This window comes from Rana temporaria, chromosome 3 (assembly GCF_905171775.1).
Source record: "Rana temporaria chromosome 3, aRanTem1.1, whole genome shotgun sequence".
Classification (NCBI taxonomy): Eukaryota; Metazoa; Chordata; class Amphibia; order Anura; family Ranidae; genus Rana; species Rana temporaria.
Window position 1 is genome coordinate 445,031,366 of NC_053491.1, and position 24,249 is coordinate 445,055,614.

The 24,249-nt window shown below is 47.7% G+C and overlaps 1 protein-coding gene across 1 annotated transcript in view; it reads left to right on the forward strand.

Annotated features, from left to right (window-relative positions):
* RAB3D (RAB3D, member RAS oncogene family) overlaps nt 1-24,249 on the forward strand; it is a 58,220-nt gene that overhangs the window by 8,633 nt on the left and 25,338 nt on the right. Inside the window, exon 2 of the mRNA XM_040346535.1 lies at nt 15,000-15,227. Within this exon, the coding sequence (XP_040202469.1) occupies nt 15,000-15,227 (228 nt within the window). The remainder of the gene's footprint in view (nt 1-14,999; nt 15,228-24,249) is intronic.

The following is a 24,249-nucleotide window of genomic DNA, read 5'->3' on the forward strand; positions in this document are numbered from 1 at the left end:
ACAACAATTGTCCGATGGAGAGTGAAAACGGTCGGATTTTCTGAAAAAGGCCTGTCATCATACAATTCCCGTCGGAAAATCCGATCGTGTGTACTAGGCTTTAGTATAACAACTATTATTAATTGGGTTTTTTTTATTTATTTTTTATAATTGTTTTTTTATTAAATGAATTGTTTATTTTAATAATTATTTATTATTATATAAATCTAAAAATATCTTTAATTGTGAATCCTTGCTGTGTTGTAGGGGTGCACATGGACTGCGCTAATGTTTTTCCCGTGGAGGATTGCTGTACTGTAAAGTTTGTTATCTCATTAATATAATGGTTTCTGTCGGATTTCTGCCCACGTCCCATAGCTGATATTTTTTTATATTTGAGAACTAGGAAATAAAGAGAACGGGGGGATAATGATTTTTATTAAAAATAAGGGGTGTCCCTGCTGATAAGTGACAGATGGTCACACTAATGGAAACCTTTCATCGCCGGCTCGTTATCTCCTCCATCTGTCAGCCTCCTCCATTTCTATTGTAAACTTTTCCATTTGCTCCCGTGTTTGTGCGACTCGTGCAGCCGTTACAATCCAAACATACAAGTTTTAAAGTAGATCTAAACCTAATCGCTAAAATCAAATGTAGGGATGTGACCTGTAAGTTCAAAAGCTGTTGTTGAAATCTGCACTAGGGATGCACCGATATTATTTTTATTACAAAAAGTATGAGCAGGGCTGCTCATAGAGGGAACCACCATAGGGGGCCCGGGTACACAGGGGGGGCCCAAACAGCAGGGGGAATCGGTGCAGAGGGGCAGTTGCAGAAAGATGCCCTGTGCGGCTCTCTGCAGCAGCTGAAAGCCAGTTAGTCCCCCTCCTGCCAGCTTTCAGCTGCTGCAGGGAGAGACACAGACCATCTTTCCTGTAATTCCTGCCTCTGACCCGCCCCCCCCCTCCAGTATGCCCCCCCTAACACCCCACAATGCAGCAGGCTTCCCTGTCCTGTAAAAGAATAACAAATTGTTAAAAAAAAACATATAAACATCGTAATAAATCATTTTTTAATACTTTAAAATAAAATAATTACTGTATTTATCGGCCTATTGCGCACTCCGGCGTTAAGCGCGCACCCCTAATCTGGACGTGAAATTCCTGATTTTTTTTTTTACTATTACTTACAGTTTTGGTGTCTTGCCCGGCGTCCGTCGGCGGCCTTGTCCGGTCCGGCGTCCGTCTGCGGCCTTCGTGGTGTCCTCCCCGCTTCTCCCGCGCTGGTCTCTGAGCCGATACCCGCTTCCCACGCTGTGCTTGAACGCGGACGCCGCCGCCGACATATACCGAGCGCAGTACACTCGGGCACGCTCGGCTCCTCTCGACTTCTCTCGCAAAACCGCGAGGGGAGCCGAGCATACCCGAGTGTACTGCGCTCGGTATATGTCGGCGGCCGCGTTCAAACACAGCGCGGGAAGCGAGTATCGGCGTATATCGCGCACCCACGATTTTGCCCTGATTTTAAGGGCAAAAAAGTGCGCGGTATACGCCGATAAATACGGTAAAAAAGTTGTAAAAAAAATGTTTTTAAATGTAAAATACAACACAACAAATGGGTTCTGTGTTATGTTTGTGTCCGCTAATAATGATTTTAGTGTATTTTTTGTGAAAATACGTTTTTGATATATTCGGAGTGACGGGGGGTGGGGGGCTGGTAGGCTGTATGGGGGCCCTGTGATTTCTAACACCAGCCCTGAGTACGAGGACTGATACTTTTTTTAGCGCTCACCGATGCCAACCACCGATACTTGCCGCCAACTGTTTTGTTTACGCTTTAGTTGTCAACAAAAGTACAAAGCATTGAAAAGTTGTTAACAAATGAAATACATTTTTTTATTTTTTGTTTTATTATTTAAATTTTTACGCTTTTTTCAATGTGAAACAAGTAAATATGTGTTAAAGGTGTAAAAATATTAAAAAACAAAAAAACGTTTTAATTATTAATTGTTTATAAAATAGAAGTGAACAACAAAAAATAGCAGGAAAATACCGTAATAATTAGATGGAGAAGGAGAAAAAGGAGTTATATAAGGCTGATTAAAGTAAATTAAGACCCCTTTCACACTGAGGAGTTTTTCAGGCGGTTTAGCGCTAAAAATAGCGCCTGAAAAACTCCTGCCCTGCAGTCTCAGTGTGAAAGGCCGAGTGCTTTCACACTGAGGCGATGCGCTGGTGGGACCGCTCCAAAACTCCTGCCAGCAGCATCTTTGGAGTGGTGAGAGGAGCGTTGTGTTTACTGCTCCTCCCCCACTCCCTCCCATTGAAAACAATGGGACACTGCGGTAATACCTCCGGCAATGCGCCTCTGCAGAGGCGCATTGCCTGCGATATTAACCCTTTTCCGGCCGCTAGCGGGGGTTAATACCGCACCGCTATCGGCAATTCCGACGGTATAGCCACCGACTGTATCACGGGAGAGCGCCCGCAAGCTAACCCCCTTGGGAGACAGCTTCCCATAAGGGGGTTAGCTGATAAGGGGAGGAGCCGAGACAGCCACCGAGGGACCCCAGAAGATGTGGATTGGGGCCACTCTGTGCAAAACGAGCTGCACAGTGGAGGTAAGTATAACACGTTTGTTATTTAACCATTTAAGGACCGCCTCCTGCACATTTACGTCGGCAGAATGGCACGGCTGGGCACAAGCACGTACAGGTACGTCCTGTGCTAGTGCCCAGCCGTGGGTCGCGGGCGCGCGCCCGCGACCCGGTCCGAAGCTCCGTGACCGTGACCGCGAGACCCACGGACCCGATCGCCGCTGGAGTCCCGTGATCGGTCCCCGGAGCTGAAGAACGGGGAGAGCCGTATGTAAACACGGCTTCCCCGTTCTTCACTGTGGCGGCGTCATCGATCATGTGATCCCTTTTATAGGGAAACACGATCAATGACGTCAGACCTACAGCCACACCCCCCTACACTTAGAAAAACAAAATAGGTCATACATAACCCCTTCAGCGCCCCTTTGTGGTTAACTCCCAAACTGCAATTGTCATTTTCACAGTAAACAATGCATTTTTAATGCATTTTTTGCTGTAAAAATGACAATGGTCCCAAAAATGTGTCAAAATTGTCTGAAGTGTCCGCCATAATGTCGCAGTCACGATAAAAATCGCTGATTGCCGCCATTAGTAGTAAAAAATTTTTTTTTTTATAAAAATGCAATAAAACTATCTCCTATTTTGTAAACGCTATAAATTTTGCGCAAACCAACCGATAAACGCTTATTGCGATTTTTTTTTTTACCAAAAATAGGTAGAAGAATACGTATCGGCCTAAACTGAGGAAAAAAATGTTTTTTATATATTTTTGGGGGATATTTATTATAGCAAAAAGTAAAAAAATATTGCATTTTTTTCAAAATTGTCGCTTTATTTTTGATTATAGCGCAAAAAATAAAAACCGCAGAGGTGATCGAATACCACCAAAAGAAATCTCTATTTGTGGGGAAAAAAAGGACGCCAACTTTGTTTGGGAGCCACGTCGCACGACTGCGCAATTGTCTGTTAAAGCGATGCAGTGCCGAATCGCAAAACCTGGCCGGGTCCTTTAGCTGCCTAAAGGTCCGGGTCTTAAGTGGTTAAAAAAAAAAAAAGGAACCTTTACAACCCCTTTAATGCCCACATAGAGGGCTCAATTTTCAGCCAGTTCCTGCTAAAATAGACAAAGTTTGAGCTGTGGGTTGTCCTGCCAACATCACCCTGCTTTTCAAGTCATTTTTAAAGAATTGACTGAGCAGTGTGGAGAATTATCACCTGAACGGTGGCTGCATCCTATGAAATGCAGTCACTGTTTGGCAACACCACTGTAATTGGGAAACTGCAGGTACAATGGCGGCCTGAAAACAATACCCAGCAGTGGAGATTCCTCCATCCATGATGTTGGTGGAAATGGGGGAATATGTTGATTTTCACTTCTTCATTCCAAGGGCCATTTATAGTGGCTTTGAGACACTAAGGGCCAGATTCAGAGAGACTGGCTTAATGTTGAGGCGGCATAGCGTATCGCATATACGCTACGCCGCCGTAAGTCAGAAAGGCAAGTGCTGTATTCACAAAGCACTTGCCTCCTAAGTTACGGCGGCGTAGCATAAATGGGCCGGCCTAAGCGCGCCTAATTCAAATGTGGAACAGGGGGGCGTGTTTTATGTTAATGACTCGTGACCCGACGTGATTAACGTTTTTTACGAACGGCGCATGCGCCGTCCGTGGACATATCCCAGTGTGCATTGCTCCAAAGTACGCCGCAAGGACGTATTGGTTTCGACGTGAACGTAAATTACGTCCAGCCCCATTCACGGATGACTTACGCAAACAACGTAAAATTTTCAAATTTCGACGCAGGAACGACGGCCATACTTAACATTGGCAAGGCCAGCTATTTGTTCGACTAACTTTACGCCGGAAAAAGCCTTACGTAAACGACGTAAAAAATGCACCGGGCGCACGTACGTTTCTGAATCGGCGTATCTAGCTCATTTGCAGATTCTACGCCGAACTCAACGGAAGCGCCACCTAGCGGCCAGCGTAAATATGCACCCTAAGATACGACGGTGTAGGAGACTTACGGCGCTCGTATCTTAGCCTAATTTAAGCGTATCTGGTTTCCAGAATACGCTTAAATTTACGACGGCGTAGATTCAGAGTTACGACGGCGTATCTACTGATACGCCGGCTTAACTATCTCTGAATCTGGCCCTAAATGAGGCAGCAGGTCTGGAACAGATAGGAGGTAGGAGTAACAGGCCTAAGGGAAACTACCAGGTTTATTTTATGACAGGGTCTCTTTATTATCTAAATACAAATCTTTTCCTCCAGGGTTTGATTTTGTATACGGACATTTGCTGTGCCTGAGTGCTGACTGATCAGCCAGGTGATACAGAAGGAGGGGTATGGTTGTGCCGCGTTACCTTTGGAGCTTATTGTATGCAATTGTCGCGGTCTGTTTACACAATGATCTGCGCTCGTTTTTTTTTCCATTGCTGAATAAGGATGTATAAGGAGACATTGTTCCTCTGTATTATCGTTGTTAAAGGTTTTCTTTCCGTACAAAATCCGTGAATGGAAAAGTTTTGCTTAGGCAATTATTGGTTATTGTGTTACACCCCCAGCATTGCCCAAGCCCTCTCAGCGAGGTCACGGATGTTTCACATTTAATGCGGAGCTAACGCGACAAATTTTTAAAATTGCAAGCAGGCAGGCTCTTTATTGCAGAACAGATATGCTATGTCTCTATTTCCACAAAACGAACTTTCCTGCCTGTGAAGAATTATCTTTCGGATGTACACTGAGGTGCGCATGCGCAGCTCCGTGTACATTTTCGGCACAACTCAGTGATGGAATAAAGCAACTCCTGTTCACGGGAGTTCTATCCATCCCCTCCCGGCCAATCAAGATGGCTGAAGACTCCACACCCCGAAAAAGCCAAGGAGAAGATGTTAATGCCGGCGAGGGAGCTTGCGGACAACACATCACTGGAACGGAGGTAAGTATTTGGAGACTTTGGCCCGCATTCTCAGAGGACTTACGACAGCGTAGCGCCATGTACGAGGTGCGCGTAAGTTGTACATCCAGCGTAAAGTTAAGCCCCATAAAGGAGGTGTAACCCAGCAGCAGACATGCAAAAGGTCTGCACCAGGGAACACAAGCCAGCCAAGCCGGCGTATTTTACCTTGGACATGTGTCTGGCTGAGCGTAGGTTACGCAGTGATCCGGCGTATCTTAGGCAGTTGTTCCGACGTGGTTGTGAGCATGCGCAGGGGGATGCGTCCACGTCACGGCGCATGCGCAGTTCGTTAAACGTACTTGTCTGGCACTCGGACCATCATTTGCATGGGGTCACGCCTCATTTGCATGGGTCAAGCCCACTTCCACCTACGCCGCCCTGCGCCTTCGAAACCTCCGCCACGCCGACTCAGCGTGGGGAGCACTGGCTTCCTGAATTCCATGCTTGCCTCTCTGTGCTGCGTTGGAGTGGCGTACATTTTTTTCGCTACGGCGGCGTAATGTGTGCCCGCTCTCTGTGAATCTGGGCCTTAGATTTAATGTGCGGGGCTAGCTTGCTGTTGAGAGTAGAGAGAGTAGAGTGATCTCACCAGTAATTTCAGCTTCGCTATCCAATCACAGGATGAGGTGGGTCATTGACCAATCTATATTGCTTTAAAGCTGGCCATCTGAGATTTGCTATCCAATCACAGGGTAGGGCAAGTCATTGACCAATTTGTAATACTTTAAAGTGGAGGTTCACCCGTAAAGTAAATTTTTAACATTAGATTGATGCTCTTTTTGTCAAGGAGAATCGGGTAGTTTTTTTAAAATCGAAGCAGTACTTACCGTTTTAGAGAGCGATCTTCTCGGCAGCTTCCGGGTATGGGCTGCGGGACTGGGCGTTCCTATTTGATTGACAGGCTTCCGACGGTCGCATACATCGCGTCACGATTTTCCGAAAGTAAAATTCGTGACGCGATGTATGCGACCGTCGGAAGCCTGTCGGAAGCCTGTCAATCAAACAGGAACGCCCAGTCCCGAAGACCATACCCGGAAGCGGCGGAGAAGATCGGTCTCTAAAACGGTAAGTACTGCTTCGATTTTAAAAAAACTACCCGATTCCCCATGACAAAATGAGCCTCAATCTAATGTTAAAAAAATTTTTTCGGGTGAACTCCCGCTTTAAAGCTGAACTCTGACCATCTGGGAGGGGGGATAGAGCTTTGCTCGGAGATGGGCTTTACCTGCAGTGATGAAAAAGGTGGTCAAGGGCCTGGCTGGCCTGTATCGCAGACTGTGTAAATGTCAAGACTAGCTGAACAGAATGACAAATCTTTTTACTGGTCAAACAGTCCATACTTTGGGCCAGATTCACGTAGATCAGCGGATCTTTAGATCCGCTCGATCTACCTGATTTAAGATCCGCTCCCGCAAGTTTGCGAGGCAAGTGGGTAATTCACAAACCACTTACCTCCAAACTTGCGGCGGCGGATCGTAAATCCCCCCAGCGGAATTCAAATTCCGCGACTAGGGGGAGTGTAATATTTAAATCAGGCGCGTTCCCGCGCCGATTTAAATGAGCATGCGCCGTCCGCGGAATTTCCCGGCGTGCATTGCTCCCACTGACGTCACTAGGACGTCAGCGATTTCGACGTGAGCGTAACTAGCGACGCGCGGGTTTCTGAATCGGCTTACGCAAACGACGTAAAAAAAATTAAAAGCGACGCGGGAACGCCGGCTATACTTAACATTGGCTGCGCCTGATAAAAGAAGGTGTAAGTATACGCCGGGAAAGCCGCTACGGAAACGTCGTAAGAACACTGCGTCGGGTCCGCGTACGTTCGTGAATTTGCGTATCTCGCTGATTTACATATTATTCAACGTAAATCAGCGGGAACGCCCCCCGCGCCATTTTCAAATTGAAAATAAGATCCGACAGTGTAACACAGTGTAACTGTAACTGTATCTGTCGGATCTTAGCCAAATCTATGCGTAACTGATTCGATGAATCAGACGCATAGATAGGACCAGTGTAAGTCAGAGATACGATGGTGTATCTGTAGATACACAGTCGTATCTCTTTGTGAATCTGGCCCTTTGTGTATTTGGCTGCTTACCTCTAGTTCTGCTTTAATTGAGTGTTGTGTCGCAAATGGCTGCTTTTGCAGCAGAGCATCCTGGAAACATTAGCTGTCAGTCACCTGTCACGGGTGTTGTAATATGGAGATTTATGTAGGATATTATATTACAGTACCATGTTGACCAGGAATTCAGTTGAGTTGTCCAAGCCAACTGAATTTTAACATATCAAAGGGACAGCCGAAGACCGTTTGATATGTTGATCTTATGCAAGTCTACCTAGGTGTGTGAGGTATGGCCTGTAAACCTGATTGAACTTTTCAAAGGGTACATTTTTTACATACTTAAGGATGATAAAGGACCATAGAAGAAGTATTTATTGATGGTAATTAGACTTGAGGGGGTAAAAATAAGATCAAAGAGTATTTTGGGTTGACCTAGCAGAAACTCCCTCCTAGTGTACTAGTATTTCAGGGGGGGGGGGGGGGGGGGCGATTCAAGCTGGCAGTCAGTCTTGTCATTCTCCATGAATATGAAGGGACAGGTCTAGAAATTGTCTAGGAAAAATGGGACTCTGAAGCAGTGTTGCCAACCTACCAGATTGAAATTTACTGGCACGACACCCGAAATTTACTGGCGCAGCCACGTTTTTACTGGCATTTCACAAAAGTTACCAAATTACATTTTTAGGTGCAAATTTCAGTATTTAGGCTACAAACAAGTACGCTAGGCAAATAGCAATGTGATTTAAGGTAAAAAAAACATATTTTTGTTATTTTCGATATAATAAGGGCAAATTATTTAGTCACATCACCCCCTGCCTCCATCCCCCTCTGCCACCAACACCCCCTGCCTTCACCCCTTCTGCGGTGCCACAATCTCCCCCTGCCTCCATCCCCCTCTGCGGTGCCACCAACAACCCCTGTCTCCATCCCCACCCTCTGCGATGCCACCACCCACCTCTGCGGTGCCACCAATCACCCCCTGCCTCCAATCACCCCCTGCCACTAACACCCCCTGCCGCCAATCTCCCCCTGCCTCCAATCACCCCCTGCCTCCATCGTCCCCTGCCTCCATCCCCCTCTGCGGTGCCACCAACAACCCCTGTCTCCATCCCCCACCCTCTGCGGTGCCACCATCCCTCTCTGCGGTGCCACCAACACCCCCTGCCTCCAATCTCCCTCTGCCTCCAATCTCCCCCTGCCTCCATCGTCCCCTGCCTCCATCCCCCTCTGCGGTGCCACCAACAACCCCTGTCTCCATTCCCACCCTCTGCGATGCCACCACCCCCCTCTGCGGTGCCACCAATCACCCCCTGCCTCCAATCACCCCCTGCCACTAACACCCCCTGCCGCCAATCTCCCCCTGCCTCCAATTACCCCCTGCCTCCATTGTCCCCTGCCTCCATCCCCCTCTGCAGTGCCACCAACAACCCCTGTCTCCATCCCCCACCCTCTGCGGTGCCACCATCCCTCTCTGCGGTGCCACCAACACCCCCTGCCTCCAATCTCCCTCTGCCTCCAATCTCCTCCTGCCTCCATCCCCCTCTGCGGTGCCACCAACAACCCCTGTCTCCATCCCCACCCTTTGCGATGCCACCATCCCCCTCTGCGGTGCCACCAACACCCCCTGCCTCCAATCACCCCCTGCCTCCAATCTCCCCCCTGCCTCCATCCCCCTCTGCGGTTCCACCGCAGCCACGATCATCCCCTGCCTCCAATCTCCATGCACAGTTCCAAGCCGAACCGATCTTGGCTATTTTTACTGGCACATTTCCGCAACCACGAACATTTACGAACGGGGGGGAAAAGTGCCCGTTTTTACAAACTGTCCGTAAAAATACGGACGGTTGTTAACACTGCTCTGAAGGCTACTATTCTTTGTCATATTTACTCTGTTGGATTTTGTCATCTGTTGCAAGTATCTAATGCAGTGGCGGTGCGTCCATAGTGGGCGCAAGAGTGCAGCCCCCCCCCCCCTCTCCTGCACCCATCAATCTCCAATAGATAGATTCATGCATTGCATGAATCTATCTATTGTCGCCGCTGCCGCCCACTATTCAGGTGTCCGGCCCCCTGTTGAGCGCCGGCCATCTGAATAACAGCAGTGGGTGTGTTTTGGGCGGCAAACTGGTGGTATTTGAGGGGGCTAACTGACGGATAGGCTAAACTGGCAGCAATTGATCGGCACAGTGGCTGCGTTTGATGGCACAGTGGCAACAATTGATGGGCACAGGAGCTGCGTTTGATGGGCACAGTGAGGCTGCAATTGATGGGGTTTTTTTTAGTTTGTTTGCGCCTCCCAAAAATTTTGAGCACCAGCCGCCCTTGATCTAATGGACTTTGTTCTGTGTTGGAAGTCAATAAAGTGCATCTCTCTGGAAGAATCGAGTTGCTGCTGGAAATCACTCACATCATCATTATAATAACTAAATATTAATTATCTACCCATGCTACTATATCACTACAAAGGGGTCCTAGTGTTGCACAGTGGAATGCAAAGGTGGGCATTGCCAAGTTACAACTTTAAGGGATTTTGGTACTTTCACAGGGAGCCACTTTACATGGGCTTTACCTGCAACACAATCACACGTATCCCACTTTGGGGTGCTATTTCTTCCAATGAGAGCTTTGCTGTCATAGATAGACCATACAGCCATAGATGTAGCCTTAGTGCTTGGTAGCCTTAATGCTGCCTGCAGGCTTCACTGGGACTTTTGCACCAACAGTACAACTGGGCCCCGGTTCTAGCCGGCTGAAGAGTTAGGGCTAAAGACTGTCCCTTTACAGCTGCTCGATAGAGACCTTCACCTATTGCTTATGTTAAAAGGTACCACTCAGAAGATTGCACCATATCCTAGCCATTCTGTTAGTGCACTTTAGACTAGTTATAGTATTATCATTCACGTTGCAGTGCACAGAAAACCTACACGTAGAACATGACCCTTCTCTGTTACTGCAGAGTATACTGTCTTTATTTAAACAAAATGCAGTATTGCAAAAGTTGAGTGATTTAAATTCCTTGCAAATTGTACTACTCTTGTTTGACTTTCGTATCTGCAAAAACTATGTAAGATTTCTATTGTAGTAAGATATCTATAAAAGAGTCATATCTGCCCTCTGGTCTTGCCAAGGCACCGGTAATGTAAGATTTCTTTGAGGAAGACTATATAAATGAATAAGTGTGTGTGTGTCATTGGATGAGTCATGGCCTTCTATCTTCAGAGATTACGTCTTTGCATTCCAATGGCCTTCATCTGTTGTACAGGTCTGGTCCATCTAGACCTATCCCATAGTACTCAATTCTTAACCTACGGTTGCCAGGCCAACAAAGAGGTCTTAGTCTGACAGAATGGAAAGATTATGAGGGTGGCACAGCACGATTTCCATGTTGGAGGTCAGGGGAAAAAGTCCTTGTATGGGAATCTTTTCTGTAGAATGCTCTTTGGCCTCTCCCCTTAGCCTTGTTGGCTACAGTAGAGATGATCTATCAAGCGCACAAGGTTCCAAACAGCATGGCCTTGGTGATCTCAGAGACTTAAACCCCTCCACCTTGACAAGGCAATGATTCCTTCACCACCAATAAAACAAAACTGTAGATGCAAGACATGGAAATGAGGATTCTCTGCAGGATTGCTGCATTGATGTTCCACACTTATAGCCAGATTCACAAAGAGTTACGCCGGCGTATCAGTAGATACGCCGACGTAACTCGGAATCTAAGGCGTTGTAAGTTTAAGTGTATGCTCAAACTGAGATACACTTAAACCTAGCTAAGATACGACGGCCTGCGCCGCCGTATCTTAGCTGTCTAGTTCCGCCGGCCGCTAGGGGCATGAACGCTGATTTACGCCTAGAATGCGTAAATCAGCGAGATACCCTGATTCACGAAAGTACGTGCGCCCGTCGCAGTAAAGATACGCCGTTTACGTAAGGCGTTTTCAGGCGTAAAGTTAGTAGAACAAATAGCTGGCCTAGCCAATGTTAAGTATGGCCGTCGTTCCCGCGTCGAAATTTGAAAAATTTTACGTCGTTTGCGTAAGTCGTCCGTGAATGGGGCTGGACGTAATTTACGTTCACATCGAAACCAATACGTCCTTGCGGCGTACTTTGGAGCAATGCACACTGGGATATGTCCACGGACGGCGCATGCGCCGTTCGTAAAAAACGTCAATCACGTCAGGTCACGAATCATTTACATAAAACACGCCCCCCTCTTCCACATTTGAATTAGGCGCGCTTAGGCCGGCCCATTTACGCTACACCGCCGTAACTTAGGAGGCAAGTGCTTTGTGAATACAGCACTTGCCTCTCTGACTTACGGCGGCGTAGCGTAAATGCGATACGCTACGCCGCCTCAAAGATATGCCTGGCTATCTGAATCTAGCTATAAGTCTAGATTCACATCTATGTGGGCTGTTTTGCGGTGCATTTTGCGTTTTTAAACCTTCGTTTTTAATGTGTTTTTGCATGCACTCTTCATGCATTTTGTGTTTTTTTTTTTGTCTCTGTTTAAACATACTGAATATAGCTGGTTGCTAAAGAGCGGCCTTAACAATCGATGAGTCATCAGCTGTCAGCGGGGTTCCCCGCTGACAGCTGAATGTAAAAAAAAAGAAAGAATTGCCAGCAAAAGCAAATTGGAAGAAAAAACGGCGTGGGGTCCCCACCAAGATCCATACCAGACCCTTATCCAAGCATGCAGCCTGGCAGGTCAGGAAAGGGAGGGGATGAACGTGAACCATACCAGGCCACATGTCCTCAACATGGGGGGTGTTTTAGGGCAGGAGGGGCTCTGCCCCCCCACCCCAATGCACCTTGTCCCCATGTTGATGGGAACAATGGCCTCTTCCCCACAACCCTGAGCTGTGGTTGTGGGGGTCTGTGGGCGGGGGGCTTATCGGAAACTGGAAGCCCCCTTTAACATGTGAATGAGTATAGGGCACACACCCCCCTGTAACGTTGGCGGCCCAGCATGCACTGGTCGATGACTGTGGACTGTGGAATGCTACCAGATGACGTGTGGTCCTTAGTTATTTAGAAAATATCACACGCAGTGAAGGCAAACCTGCTCGTCGTGAGCATAGCTCTTTTTTTTTTCTAGATTTTTCGGGTCCAGCGGTGCAGTGGGCTTCATAATTGATGATGGGTCTACATCGGGGGAAATTGCTTTTTTTATTTTTTAATAAAGAACTTGTCAAAAGCTCTTATACTGTCTTTATTCACTTTTACATTTTTTTGTACTCATTCACATGGGGGGCGGGATCTGGGGGCTTGCAGCTTCCAATAAGCTCCCCTACCCGCAGACCCCCACAGCCCAGGGTTGTGGGGAAGAGGCCCTTGTCCCCATCAACATGGGGATAAGGTGAGGGCATGTGGCCTGGTATGGTTCAGGAGGGGGGACTCGCTAGTCCCGCCCCTTCCTAACCTGCCAGGCTGCATGCATAAATAAGGGTCTGGTATGGATTGTGGGGGGGACCCCACACCATTTAAAAAAAATTATTGGCGTGGGGTTCCCCTCCAGATCCATACCGGACCCAAAGCCTGGTATGGATTGAGGGGGACCCCACGCCATTTTTTCCCAGATTTTATTATTTATTTATTTTGCTGGCAAAACTGACCCTTTCCAAAAATACACTGGCTGAAAAACACATAAATGTGAATGTGTACCATAGCAAACCATGTTAAATGGACTGTAGTGCTTTTCTGTAAGATGCAAAGCGCAATAAAAAAACGCATAGGTGTGAAAGTAGGGAAAGTTGATAAAAATACACATTGTATCATTCGGTTCTTTTAGAACAAAGGGATGAACTTTGGTCTGCAAATGAGGTCAGTTTAACCACTTAAAGCGGAGTTCCACCCCCACATATACGGTAGCTGCTGACTTTTAAAAATAGGACGCTTACATGTCCTGGAGTCAGTAGTGTATTTAGGTTTTGTGCTGCCCTAGGCCTGACTAAACTTGTGCACCCCCTAATTTAAATATGACCCACCCCTTCCTGTCAAGGCCTCACCCTTTCTGTTTAAGACCTGCCCTGAAATTTTTGAGTGGGGACACTAGTTCTGAGGGCCTGGGGAGGGGGGGGCAATGGATTCCCTTAACTTGCATAGATTTCCTCTCACTTCCTGTTTGTTTATGGGGCAGGAAATGAGAGGAAATCTCTGCAATGGGACAGGGATGGTAAAAAAAATAAACTGACAGGGGCTCTAACCCTCCCTTACTCTATCCAAAATTTAAAAAAAAAGTGTTGCCCATAGTTCTAATTTAAGCACAAATTTCTGATAATTTGATGGAGAGGACTAAGAAGATATAACCATGCCAATGGTGCAGCAGAAAACATTTAGCACAGTGAGGAAGGTTTGTGGTCCAGGATGATATTACAGTCAAAATTAGAAGCCCCCTCCCCCACAGTTACAGAATGCCAGCCGCCCGCATATCGGAAGCCACCGGTCACTCCACTGACTTCTGAAGAAACGGCACAGGCGGCCGTTCCTTCAGAGCGCATGCGCCGATGACATCATCAGCTCAGTATACAGTAAAAATCTCCTAAACACGTTTAGGAGATATTTACAGTACCTATAGGTAAGTCTTTACAGTACCTATAGGTAAGCCTTATTCTAGGCTCCCCTATAGGTACAAACATTAGAGGGAGGTTTACAACCTCTTTAAAGCGGGGGTTCACCCTTAGAGGGCACTTTTCCCCCTTCGCTTCCTGCTCGTTATTACTAGGGGAATCGGCAATTTATTTTAAAATATGTGCAGTACTTACCCGTTTACGAGACGCATTCTCTCCGTCGCTTCCGGGTATGGGCTTCGGGAATGGGCGGTCCTTCTTGATTGACAGGTTTCCGAGAGGCTTCCGACGGTCGCATCCATCGCGTCACGATTTTCCGAAAGAAGCCGAACGTCGGTGCGCAGGCGCAGTATAGAGCCGCACCGACGTTCGGCTTCTTTCGGCTACGAGTGACGCGATGGATGCGACCGTCGGAAGCCTCTCGGAAGAATGTCAATCAAGAAGGAACGCCCGCTCCCGAAGACCCATACCCGGAAGCGACGGAAGAAGATACAGCTCGAAAACGGGTAAGTACTGCACCTATTTTAATATAAATAGCCGATTCCCCTAGACCGAACGAGCAGGAAGCTAAGGGGAGATTTTTTTTTTTTTTTTTAAATGGGTGAACTCCCACTTTAAGTGTGTCTCTGTTGCTCCTCTATCCACAGTCACAGGAAGACAGGAAGAGTGTTATTGGCTGGATCAAAAAAAAAAAACAATGCAGCCGCCATATATAAAGATTGGTAAGCTGCAATATATTAAACTTTTGTTTTTTGAGTTTTTAATATTGCTTTAATATGAAAAGAGTTGTTAGATGTATAGTAAGAAGACTGTTTATCTCCATAGATGGCATCTGCTAGCGACCCGCGCCAACCCCAGAAAGACGCCGCCGATCAGAGCTTCGATTACATGTTTAAGCTCCTGATTATCGGGAATAGCAGTGTGGGGAAGACTTCTTTTCTCTTTCGCTACGCGGATGACTCCTTCACTTCAGCCTTCGTCAGCACGGTGGGGATAGACTTCAAAGTGAAGACCGTATACCGGAACGAGAAGAGAGTGAAACTGCAGATCTGGGTAAGGAAATCTTTCCAATAGATTACCTGTATGTTCTGTAAACCTATTGTTGCCTGTGTACTAAAAATCAGGGCCACTAGCCAGGCCTTAAGAGTTACTCGTCACCAGCCTCACTGTGCCCCTGAGTGCAGCCTCGCTGTGCCCCTGAGTGCAGCCTCGCTGTGCCCCTGAGTGCAGCCTCGCTGTGCCCCTGAGTGCAGCCTCGCTGTGCCCCTGAGTGCAGCCTCGCTGTGCCCCTGATCGCAGCCTCACTGTGCCCGTCAATGCAGCCTCACTGTGCCCCATCAAATGCTCACCTGGATAATGGATCACACACACAGCGCTCCCCTCCCTCTCTCTCTCTCTCCTCCTCCTCTTGTATCACACACACAGCGCTCCCCTCCCTCTCTCTCCTCCTCCTCCTCCTCTTGTATCACACACACAGCGCTCCCCTCCCTCTCTCTCTCTCTCCTCCTCCTCTTGTATCGCACACACAGCAGGCATCTCCCGTTATGTGTCAAGAAGCTGGGTCTGTGTTCGGCGGCGTGGTGTAACAAGGTCTCGCCCCCCCCAGACTGGCTTGTTTCATAGGCGGAACACTGATTCAATATACTATCACATAAGCCGGTCTAGGGGGGCGGGACCTTGCTACACCACGCCGCTGAACCAACGGCGGATCCAGGATCCAGGGGGGGGCAACAGGGCAATTGCCCCCCCCGAGGCAATCATGTCACATTGGCTTTAAAAAAAAAAAAAAAAAAAAAAAATTTTTTTTTTTTTTTTTTTACTATTTTTTTTTAAACTGCTTTGTGGCAACGGCGGATCCAGGGGGGGGGGCAACATGGCAATTGCTCCCCCCCGAGGCAATCATGTCACATTGGCTTTAAAAAAAAAAAAAAAAAAAATTTTTTTTTTTTTACTATTTTTTTTTAAACTGCTTTGTGGCAACGGCGGATCCAGGGGGGGGGGGGCAACATGGCAACATGGCAATTGCTCTCCCCCCCCGAGGCAATCATGTCACATTGGCTTTTAAACTGCTTTGCGGTGCCTGCAGCTCCCGCTGCCGAGTCTCTAACTCTCTCTCCCTCTCTCATCACCAGGGCTGGTAGGCTGCTTTGAGCTGTAGCTGACTGCAGCACTCCCCTCTCTCCTGCGTGTATGACACCGGGCATCTCTGGCTGTGTGTGAGAGCTGGGTCTGTGTTCGGCTGTGCTGCCTGTGCTAGACCTGCTCATGTGATAGTAGATGGAGATGGAACACTGATTGAATCAGTGTTTTGTCTATCACACAAGCCCGTCTAGGGTGGGACTTTGCTAGAGCCGAACACAGACCTACAGCTCCTGTTTGTTCCATGACACACGTCGGGAGAGGAGATACCTGCTGTGTGTGATCGAGGCAATGCCATGGTGAGTGCCATGCACAGTGTGGCTGCATTAATAGACAAAAGTGGGGCTGCATTCATATACAGAAGTGGGGCTGCATTCATAGACAAAAGTGGGGCTGCATTGATATACAAAAGTGGGTCTGCATTGATATACAAAAGTGGGTCTGCATTGATATACAAAAGTGGGACTGCATTAATATACAAAAGTGGGACTGAATTTATACACAAAGGTGGGGCTGCATTCATATGCACAGTGAGGCTGCAATGGTGGGCACTGATGAGGCTGCATTGATCTCTTGTACCATGTGTTTAGTCTCTGACCATCCCTTGTACCATGCCTGCAGTCTCTGACCATCTCTTATACCACGTCTGCAGTCTCTGACCATCCCTTGTACCATGCCTGCAGTCTCTGACCATCTCTTATACCACGTCTGCAGTCTCTGACCATCCCTTGTACCATGCCTGCAGTCTCTGACCATCTCTTATACCACGTCTGCAGTCTCTGACCATCTCTTGTACCATGTCTGCAGTCTCTGACCATCTCTTGTACCATGTCTGCAGTCTCTGACCATCTCTTGTACCATGTCTGCATTCTCTGACTATCTCTTGTACCATGTCTGCAGTCTCTGACCATCTCTTGTATCATGTCTGCAGTCTCTGACCATCTCTTGTACCATGTCTGCAGTCCCTGACAATCGTCTACAAACTATGGGATAGATTTATGGCATTTATATTTAAATATTTTTTACTAGTAATGGCGGCGATCATTGATTTTTTAGCGGTACTGCAACATTGCAGCGGACACATCGGACACCTAATAGAGTTCTGTAAGCAACACCTTATTTTCTGGCAGTGCCCCTCCCGAGACTAGACTCTGGATCCGCCCTTGCGCTGAACACAGACCCAGCTCCGTGACACACAGCAGGAGATGTGTCCTCCGGGTGACATTTTTCTGGCTGATCGCTTCAGCCAGGAAACGGTCAGCCTGGTCCACCCCTGCTCCTCACTCGCCCTGCACTAAATTCCACTCACAAAATGCGAGCAGGCGAGTGGAATTTTTGAGGGCTGTACTACATTATATATTTTATATGTATTTATGTTTGACCAGTCTTGTGCTCCAAACACCCCTGTTGGACAGCACTGCCAGGTCCTCGCCTGCATTGCTGCAGCAAAGTTTGTTCAAAATGCTGATTGGGCATTGGGTGAAAGAGGAGCAGCACACTGATGAGGTCATCCCTCTGCTCCCTGCGCTCTCTCATTTTGTCACTATGTTCCATGTTCACACATGTGCATGCAGCACAGCCTAATTGAATAAATAGTGAACTGTGCTACGAATTAAGTGTTAGACCAATGCAACAGCAAAAAAGCCCTCCAAAGAATAGAAAATTAACCACTTCCCTACCGCTTCATTGTCATATGATGGTTGCAGGAACCCTCTGTCCCTCCGGGCGGGCCATCATATGACGTCTTTGGCTTCCCGAGCTTCTAGGGGGCGCGCGTCCGGCATGTCATTTGGGAGCCGATGCGCGTTGCCCGGCGGCCGCAATGTCTGCTGGGCACCCACAATTGCCTAACACACAGCAGGGAGATGGATCGGTGTGTGTAAACACACACCGATCCACGTCCTGTCAGGTGAGAGGAGACCGATGGTGTGTTCCCAGTACAGAGGAACACTAATCGGTTTCCTCCCCTCCCCCTACAGTTAGAATCACTTCCTAGGTAACACAATTAACCCCTTGATCGCCCCCTAGTGATAACCCCTTCCCTGCCAGTGACATTTATACAGTAATCAAATAAAGATAAAAGGTCTGCAGTCACCGGTGATACACCTCCATCCCTTTATGCATATGCAGAAAAAGAGTCGCCCTTGGGAGTCCCAAGGGCGACTCGTTTTATTTTTATACAGTAATCAGTGCATTTTTATAGCACTGATCACTGTATAAATGTAAATGGTCCCAAAATAGTGTCAAAAGTGTCCTATATGTCCGCCGCAATGTCACAGTCATGATGCAATTTTTTTTTTGTTTACCGAAGATATGTATAAGAATACATATCTGCCTAAACCTACAGTGTTGCATGACCGCGCATTTGTCATTCAAAATGTTACAGCACTGAAAGCTGAAAATTGGCCTGGGAAGTAAGGGGGTGAAAATGCCCTGTTTGGAAGTGGTTAATAACAAAGTTTGCTCTGGAATAAAGCAAAATATTAGTGAATACCAATTAAATAAACCTATTATATGCAATCAAACCAACGGTGCAAAATGATCAGAATATAATGCAATCCAGTGATTAGTGTACATACAGTATATTACATTATTAAATGTCCCCAGGAGGATGTCAGTAGATGAAACGTGTGTAGGGCGAGGCTTTTGGATGCATTCTACCACGGGATTACGGCCTTATGGGTCTGTGCTTGCAGCTAGTTTGTAGGTTGTAGGTTGGAGCCAGTCGGCTTACAAGTTCATGCACGATACATAGGTGTGGGCGGGGGTTGTGCCAGGTGTGCCTGGGCACACCCTAATCACTATGTAGGTTGCCAATTCTCCCTAATTCCCAGCCCCCCCCCCCTTGTTGTCCTGCTGGCTTCCCTCCTCTGCTCTCCCCCCCCCCCCGGCTGTTGCGGGGGATCATAGGTATTGCATTAGGGTGTGCACCCCAAACCTCAAACATACATGTATGTAAATATATATAGGGCAACAGGGCAATGGACAGTGCCAGTAGGGCAGAGGTTGGTGTCAGTAGTTTATTTTTTTATTACTTTTTTATGCTTTTATTTTTTTGGTATTTTTTTACAATATTCTTTTTATTGTTTATGTTATTTTTTTACAATTTTTTTTCTGAGCCCCATTGGGGGGCTTTGGTGAAATATCAGGAGTCTAAACAGACTACTAGCCCATTATGCTTTTCAGCAGCAAGCTAAAGAGGAAGTAAAACCCATCAGGGTTTACTTCCTCTTTAATGTGTACATTTTTTACTGAAGCATAATAAACTGCGTTTACTATGCTTCAGTTTGTGAAAGAACAGGAAGCCGCTCAGCACAGAGCACTCCCCATTCCTTCACTGTCCTGTGCAGCTAAGGTTGCAGAGAAAGGTACGTGTGTTTTGAGCTTTGGGGTGCACAACCTAATGCAATAGGCTGCGCACACCTATGGCGGGATATGCCAGTGTTGGGTGAGACACTTCAAATTTAAATTAGTGTTGGCTGTGTGGCTTTTAGATCATCTCTGGGAGATCTGCTGATGGCTCCGGCTTGAATCGAGTCTACACTATAAAATTACTTTCCTTCAAAAAAAGCCACCAGCAAGTGTTCCCCTCCACCTAATGTGCCAAACACTCACCAAACTCTATGGCTGGTATACCAGCCATAGAGTTTGGTGAGTGTTTGGCACACTTGGTGGAGGGGAACACTTGCTGGTGGCTTTTTTTGAAGGAAAGTAATTTTTAGATGCACTGTCTAATTATTGCACAAAGCATTTTTTTTAGACCTGTGTGATGAACTATGATGGACATTCTACTTCTGGACATTTATTAATTTTAATATACACCGATCAGCCATAACATTATGACCACTGACAGGTAAAGGGAATATCTCGTTACAATGGCATCTGGGATATATTAGGCAGCAAGTGAGCATTTTGTCCATGAATTTGACGTGAAAGCAGAAAAAAATGGGCATTGCAGTTTGTTGTATATGGGGCTGTGAAGCCCATGGTGACCCATGTCCACAGCTAAAAGCTTCTACAATGGTCACAAGAACATCAGAACTGGACTACGGAGCAATGGAAGATGGTGTCCTGGTCTGATGAATCACGTTTTCTTTTATATCATGTGGGTGGTCAGGTGCGTGTGTGTCACTTACCTGGGGAAGAGATACAGTGGTGTCTGGTAGTATATTTTTTTTTTGGGGGGGGGGGCAAACCATCCACCTGCTGCCACCCCAGACCCCCCCTGGTCAGCCGAGCCACAGACACCTCCCCAGTCGGTCGGTCACCAGCCCCACACTTACCCCATCTACGTCTTGGGCAGCGCTTCATCCGGGTGGCGGGCGGCGGGTTCACCCTATGTCTCCTCTTCCTCAGCTTCCCCTGCGTCTCCTCCCTCCTCCTGCTCCGTGGCCAATAAGATCACTTCTCCTCTCGGCCAATTGGGTTGACGGGTCTCAGGACCTGCTTCATGATTGGCCAGGAGAAGAATCAGAAAGACATGGTGAAAATTGGAGCACTATCTCCTCTCCCATGCAGCTGGTTCTGGCTGACACAGGGGAGATCACATGACCAGACTGGAGCGGCCTGAAAATAGGTAAGTATACTGATCTTTCTTACACAGGTTAGTGAGAATTCGTGTTAGGAGGGGGGACCAGACTGGAGCCTTCACCCACCCATTCATAAAAGTCTAGCTGCAGTGAAGCTTAATAGAATTCTCTCAATGTAGCAGGGGGGCTCCATAATTGGAGGAGAGCAGATCATGTGACTCTAACACAGGGGAGGGCTGGCAGGGGGGGCAGGGTGGAAATCTCCCCCTGGGCTGGTGACACTATGCACAGCCACCGGCCGCCACTACCAAATGCTGTTTTTGCAGATCAGGAATAAGCCTTCTGGAGATTGATCGTTCTTATAGGCAGCGGGAGGGGGGTGTCTCCTCCCGCCGCCATCGTGCTTCCCCGGGCTTTCCCGTGCTATCGGGGGCCCGGAGAAGGAATCGTCCAGCGCAGGCAGGAAGCATAGAGATGACTGGTGACCAGATGGTCACCAGTCATCTCTATGACCGTCGGAGGCCCGGGCACGATGTGATGACGTCACGCCCGGGTACCCGTAAGTAAACAAAGCCGCGATTGCGGCTAGTGAGCAACACTGATCATGAGATCGGTGAATTTTTTTTCACCGATCTCATGCTTTCCAGCCTGGAGGAGAGATGTGGGGTCTTATTGACCAGGTGTCCTCCCTGTCTCTTAGCAGTGCTCTCTCCTGCTGTCCTCTCCTTGCTCTCTTTTGTGCCTCTGATCCTGTACCTCCTCATGTGTTCCTGAAAGTGGTCCTGACTGCACCCGAGCCCAGGCCCAAGGTCGTCGTCCTCCAGACTGGGGGGCTCCCTCAAAGGCCCATGACAACCTCTGCACCCTCTCACTCCAACTCTTCCTCCCGACAACTCCTTCCCAGCTGGGCTGACCCTGGGTATTTAGGGAGGACTGCCCCCTGCCAATCCAGATCGGGGATTGGTCAGAGCTCCTCAAACACCCCAGGTGGCTCCACCTCCCCTCCCTCTTTCCAGAAAGTGCTAGAAGCCTCTGGAAAGAAATGGTAGGTCCTGATGACACCACCTGTGAGTCACCCAGCCCTACCCTGAGCCACTCCCTGCCCAAAACGAAAACAAACAGGTCTAGAAACCAGCCAGGCCTGCTTAAATTTACCTATCTTCTCTAGAACACTACTATAGGGTGCTACAAAATTCTAGCTGCTGAGAAGCTTAACGTAGTTCCCTAGGTGGGGCAGGGCATACTTGGAGGGGAGCAGATCATGTGACTACGACAAGTCTCCTGTTTTTTTTTTCTCCATAAATTTTTACTGCTTTCCACTGGCTGGTGCAGCCGTACTGCTACTTTTTAATTTAGGGGTTTTCAACGTAGTTTTAGGGCATAGGTGATATAATTAAGTACTGTGGTCAACCCAAGGGTCAGATTAAGGTTGGTGGTATGGGGAGGGATCTTGTTTTCGAAGCTGACAGAGCATCTTGAAAGCCTATGACCCGCTTATATTCAAATTCCCTGTACTCTCCTCCCTTCTATTTGGGCCATTGGTAACTACTTGTGCTTCTCTATGTTGGGAAGCAAATGGGAAGCAATGCCTGAGAATGAATGGCCAATCACCAAGCCTGAACAGGAAGAGGATGCCATCGTAGAGTTTATCCAGGGCTTTGGGCTCCCAGGTCCAACAGAGGATTGGAGTGGCAGGTGAGGGCTGGGATAGGGAAGTATAAGTGGATCAGAGGGTAAGCCTTCAAGATAATCTGTTTCTTTGCCAGTTGATGTCCTTAAATGGTTTGGGCTGGCCATACGCGGTTCGAATCTTAGCTGGTCCAGCAGGCTAAATGGGTACACACCTGGGTACAACCAGCCTGCCAAATTTGCTCCCGACAGGTGAAGAAAATGGCCTGGCAGGAGGGATTCTCGCCTTAAAACTGTCTGTGTTCGGGGCCGTTTGAAGGAATTTGGGGGCCCCAAGCAAAATGGACAGGAGGAAAGAAGAGGAGCTCGGCCATGCTACAGCCGTGGAAAGGGGAAGTTGGGGGCCCCAGGCCAGCTCGGGGCCCCAAGCAATTGTTTGCTTTGCCTGTCCTGTAGCGACGGGCCTGTCTGTGTTGATAGGGGAAACTAGCAAATTTCCCATGGCCTAAATCTCGAAGGTCAACTGCAGTCAGAATTTTTTATGTATAGAGTTGGGAAAGGTTAGAACTCTTTTTAGCTTTTATATTGCCAAGCATGTCCCCATTTGGAGATTTCTCCCCAACCAATAAAGGGGAGTTCCACTTTGAGAAACACTGCATATTGCATGCTATGCTGCCCTGTCTGTCATGTCCACACTCACCACCAGAGGATATAAGCATAAAGCTATCCTGTTAATGTGGCATTTCCTCCAGCTGCTTTCCGTTCATTCTACTAAATGTATAATGGCTGCGATGCTTGACTGAGTCATCCTCTGCAGCATCATCAGTGTGCGTCATCCTCTTCTAATTGATTACTAATCTTGACACTCCACTCAAAAGCATAATGGCAACATACACTATATTGTCAAAAGTATTGGGACGCCTGCCTTTACACGCACATGATCTTTAATGGCATCCCAGCCTTAGTCCGTAGGGTTCAATATTGAGTTGGCCCGCCCTTTGCAACTATAAAAGCTCCAACCCTTCTGGGAAGGATGTCCACAAGGCTTGCAGTCTCCACTCTAATTCATACCAAAGGTGTCTGAAAGGGACCGGACGCCTGAATATTGGGGTGGCTACAGCGGCCATGGATAGATTCATGCTATGCATGAATCTATCCTAGGGTGACCAGACATCCCCGGTTTCCAGGGACAGTCCCCGGATTGAGGACACTCCCCGGACCAATAGCTAGATTTAGGTAGAGTTAGGTCGGCGTATCAGTAGATACGCCGACCTAACTCAGAATCTGCGCCGACCTAAGTTTAAGTGTATTCTCAAACAGAGATACACTTAAACGCCGTCCTATCTTAGGGTGCAATATTTAGGCTGGCCGCTAGGTGGCGCTTTCATTGCGGTCGGCGTAGAATATGTAAATCACTAGATACGCCTATTCACGAATGTACGCCCGGCCGACGCAGTACAGATACGCCGTTTACGTAACGCTTTATCAGGCCTAAAGTTATTCCAACAAATAGTTGGAATAGTAATGTTAAAGTATGGCCGCCGTTCCCGCTTAGAAATTCGAAAATTTTACGTAGTTTGCGTAAGTCGTCCCTGAATAGGGATTTACGTCATTTACGTCCACATCAAAATCAATAGGCCCGTGCGGCGTACGTTGCAGCAATGCACACTGGGATATGTAGGCGGACGGCGCATGAGCCGTTAAAAAAAAAAACCGTCAATCACGCCGGGTCAAACAAAATTATAATAAAACACGCCCCCTCAGCCTATTTTGAATTA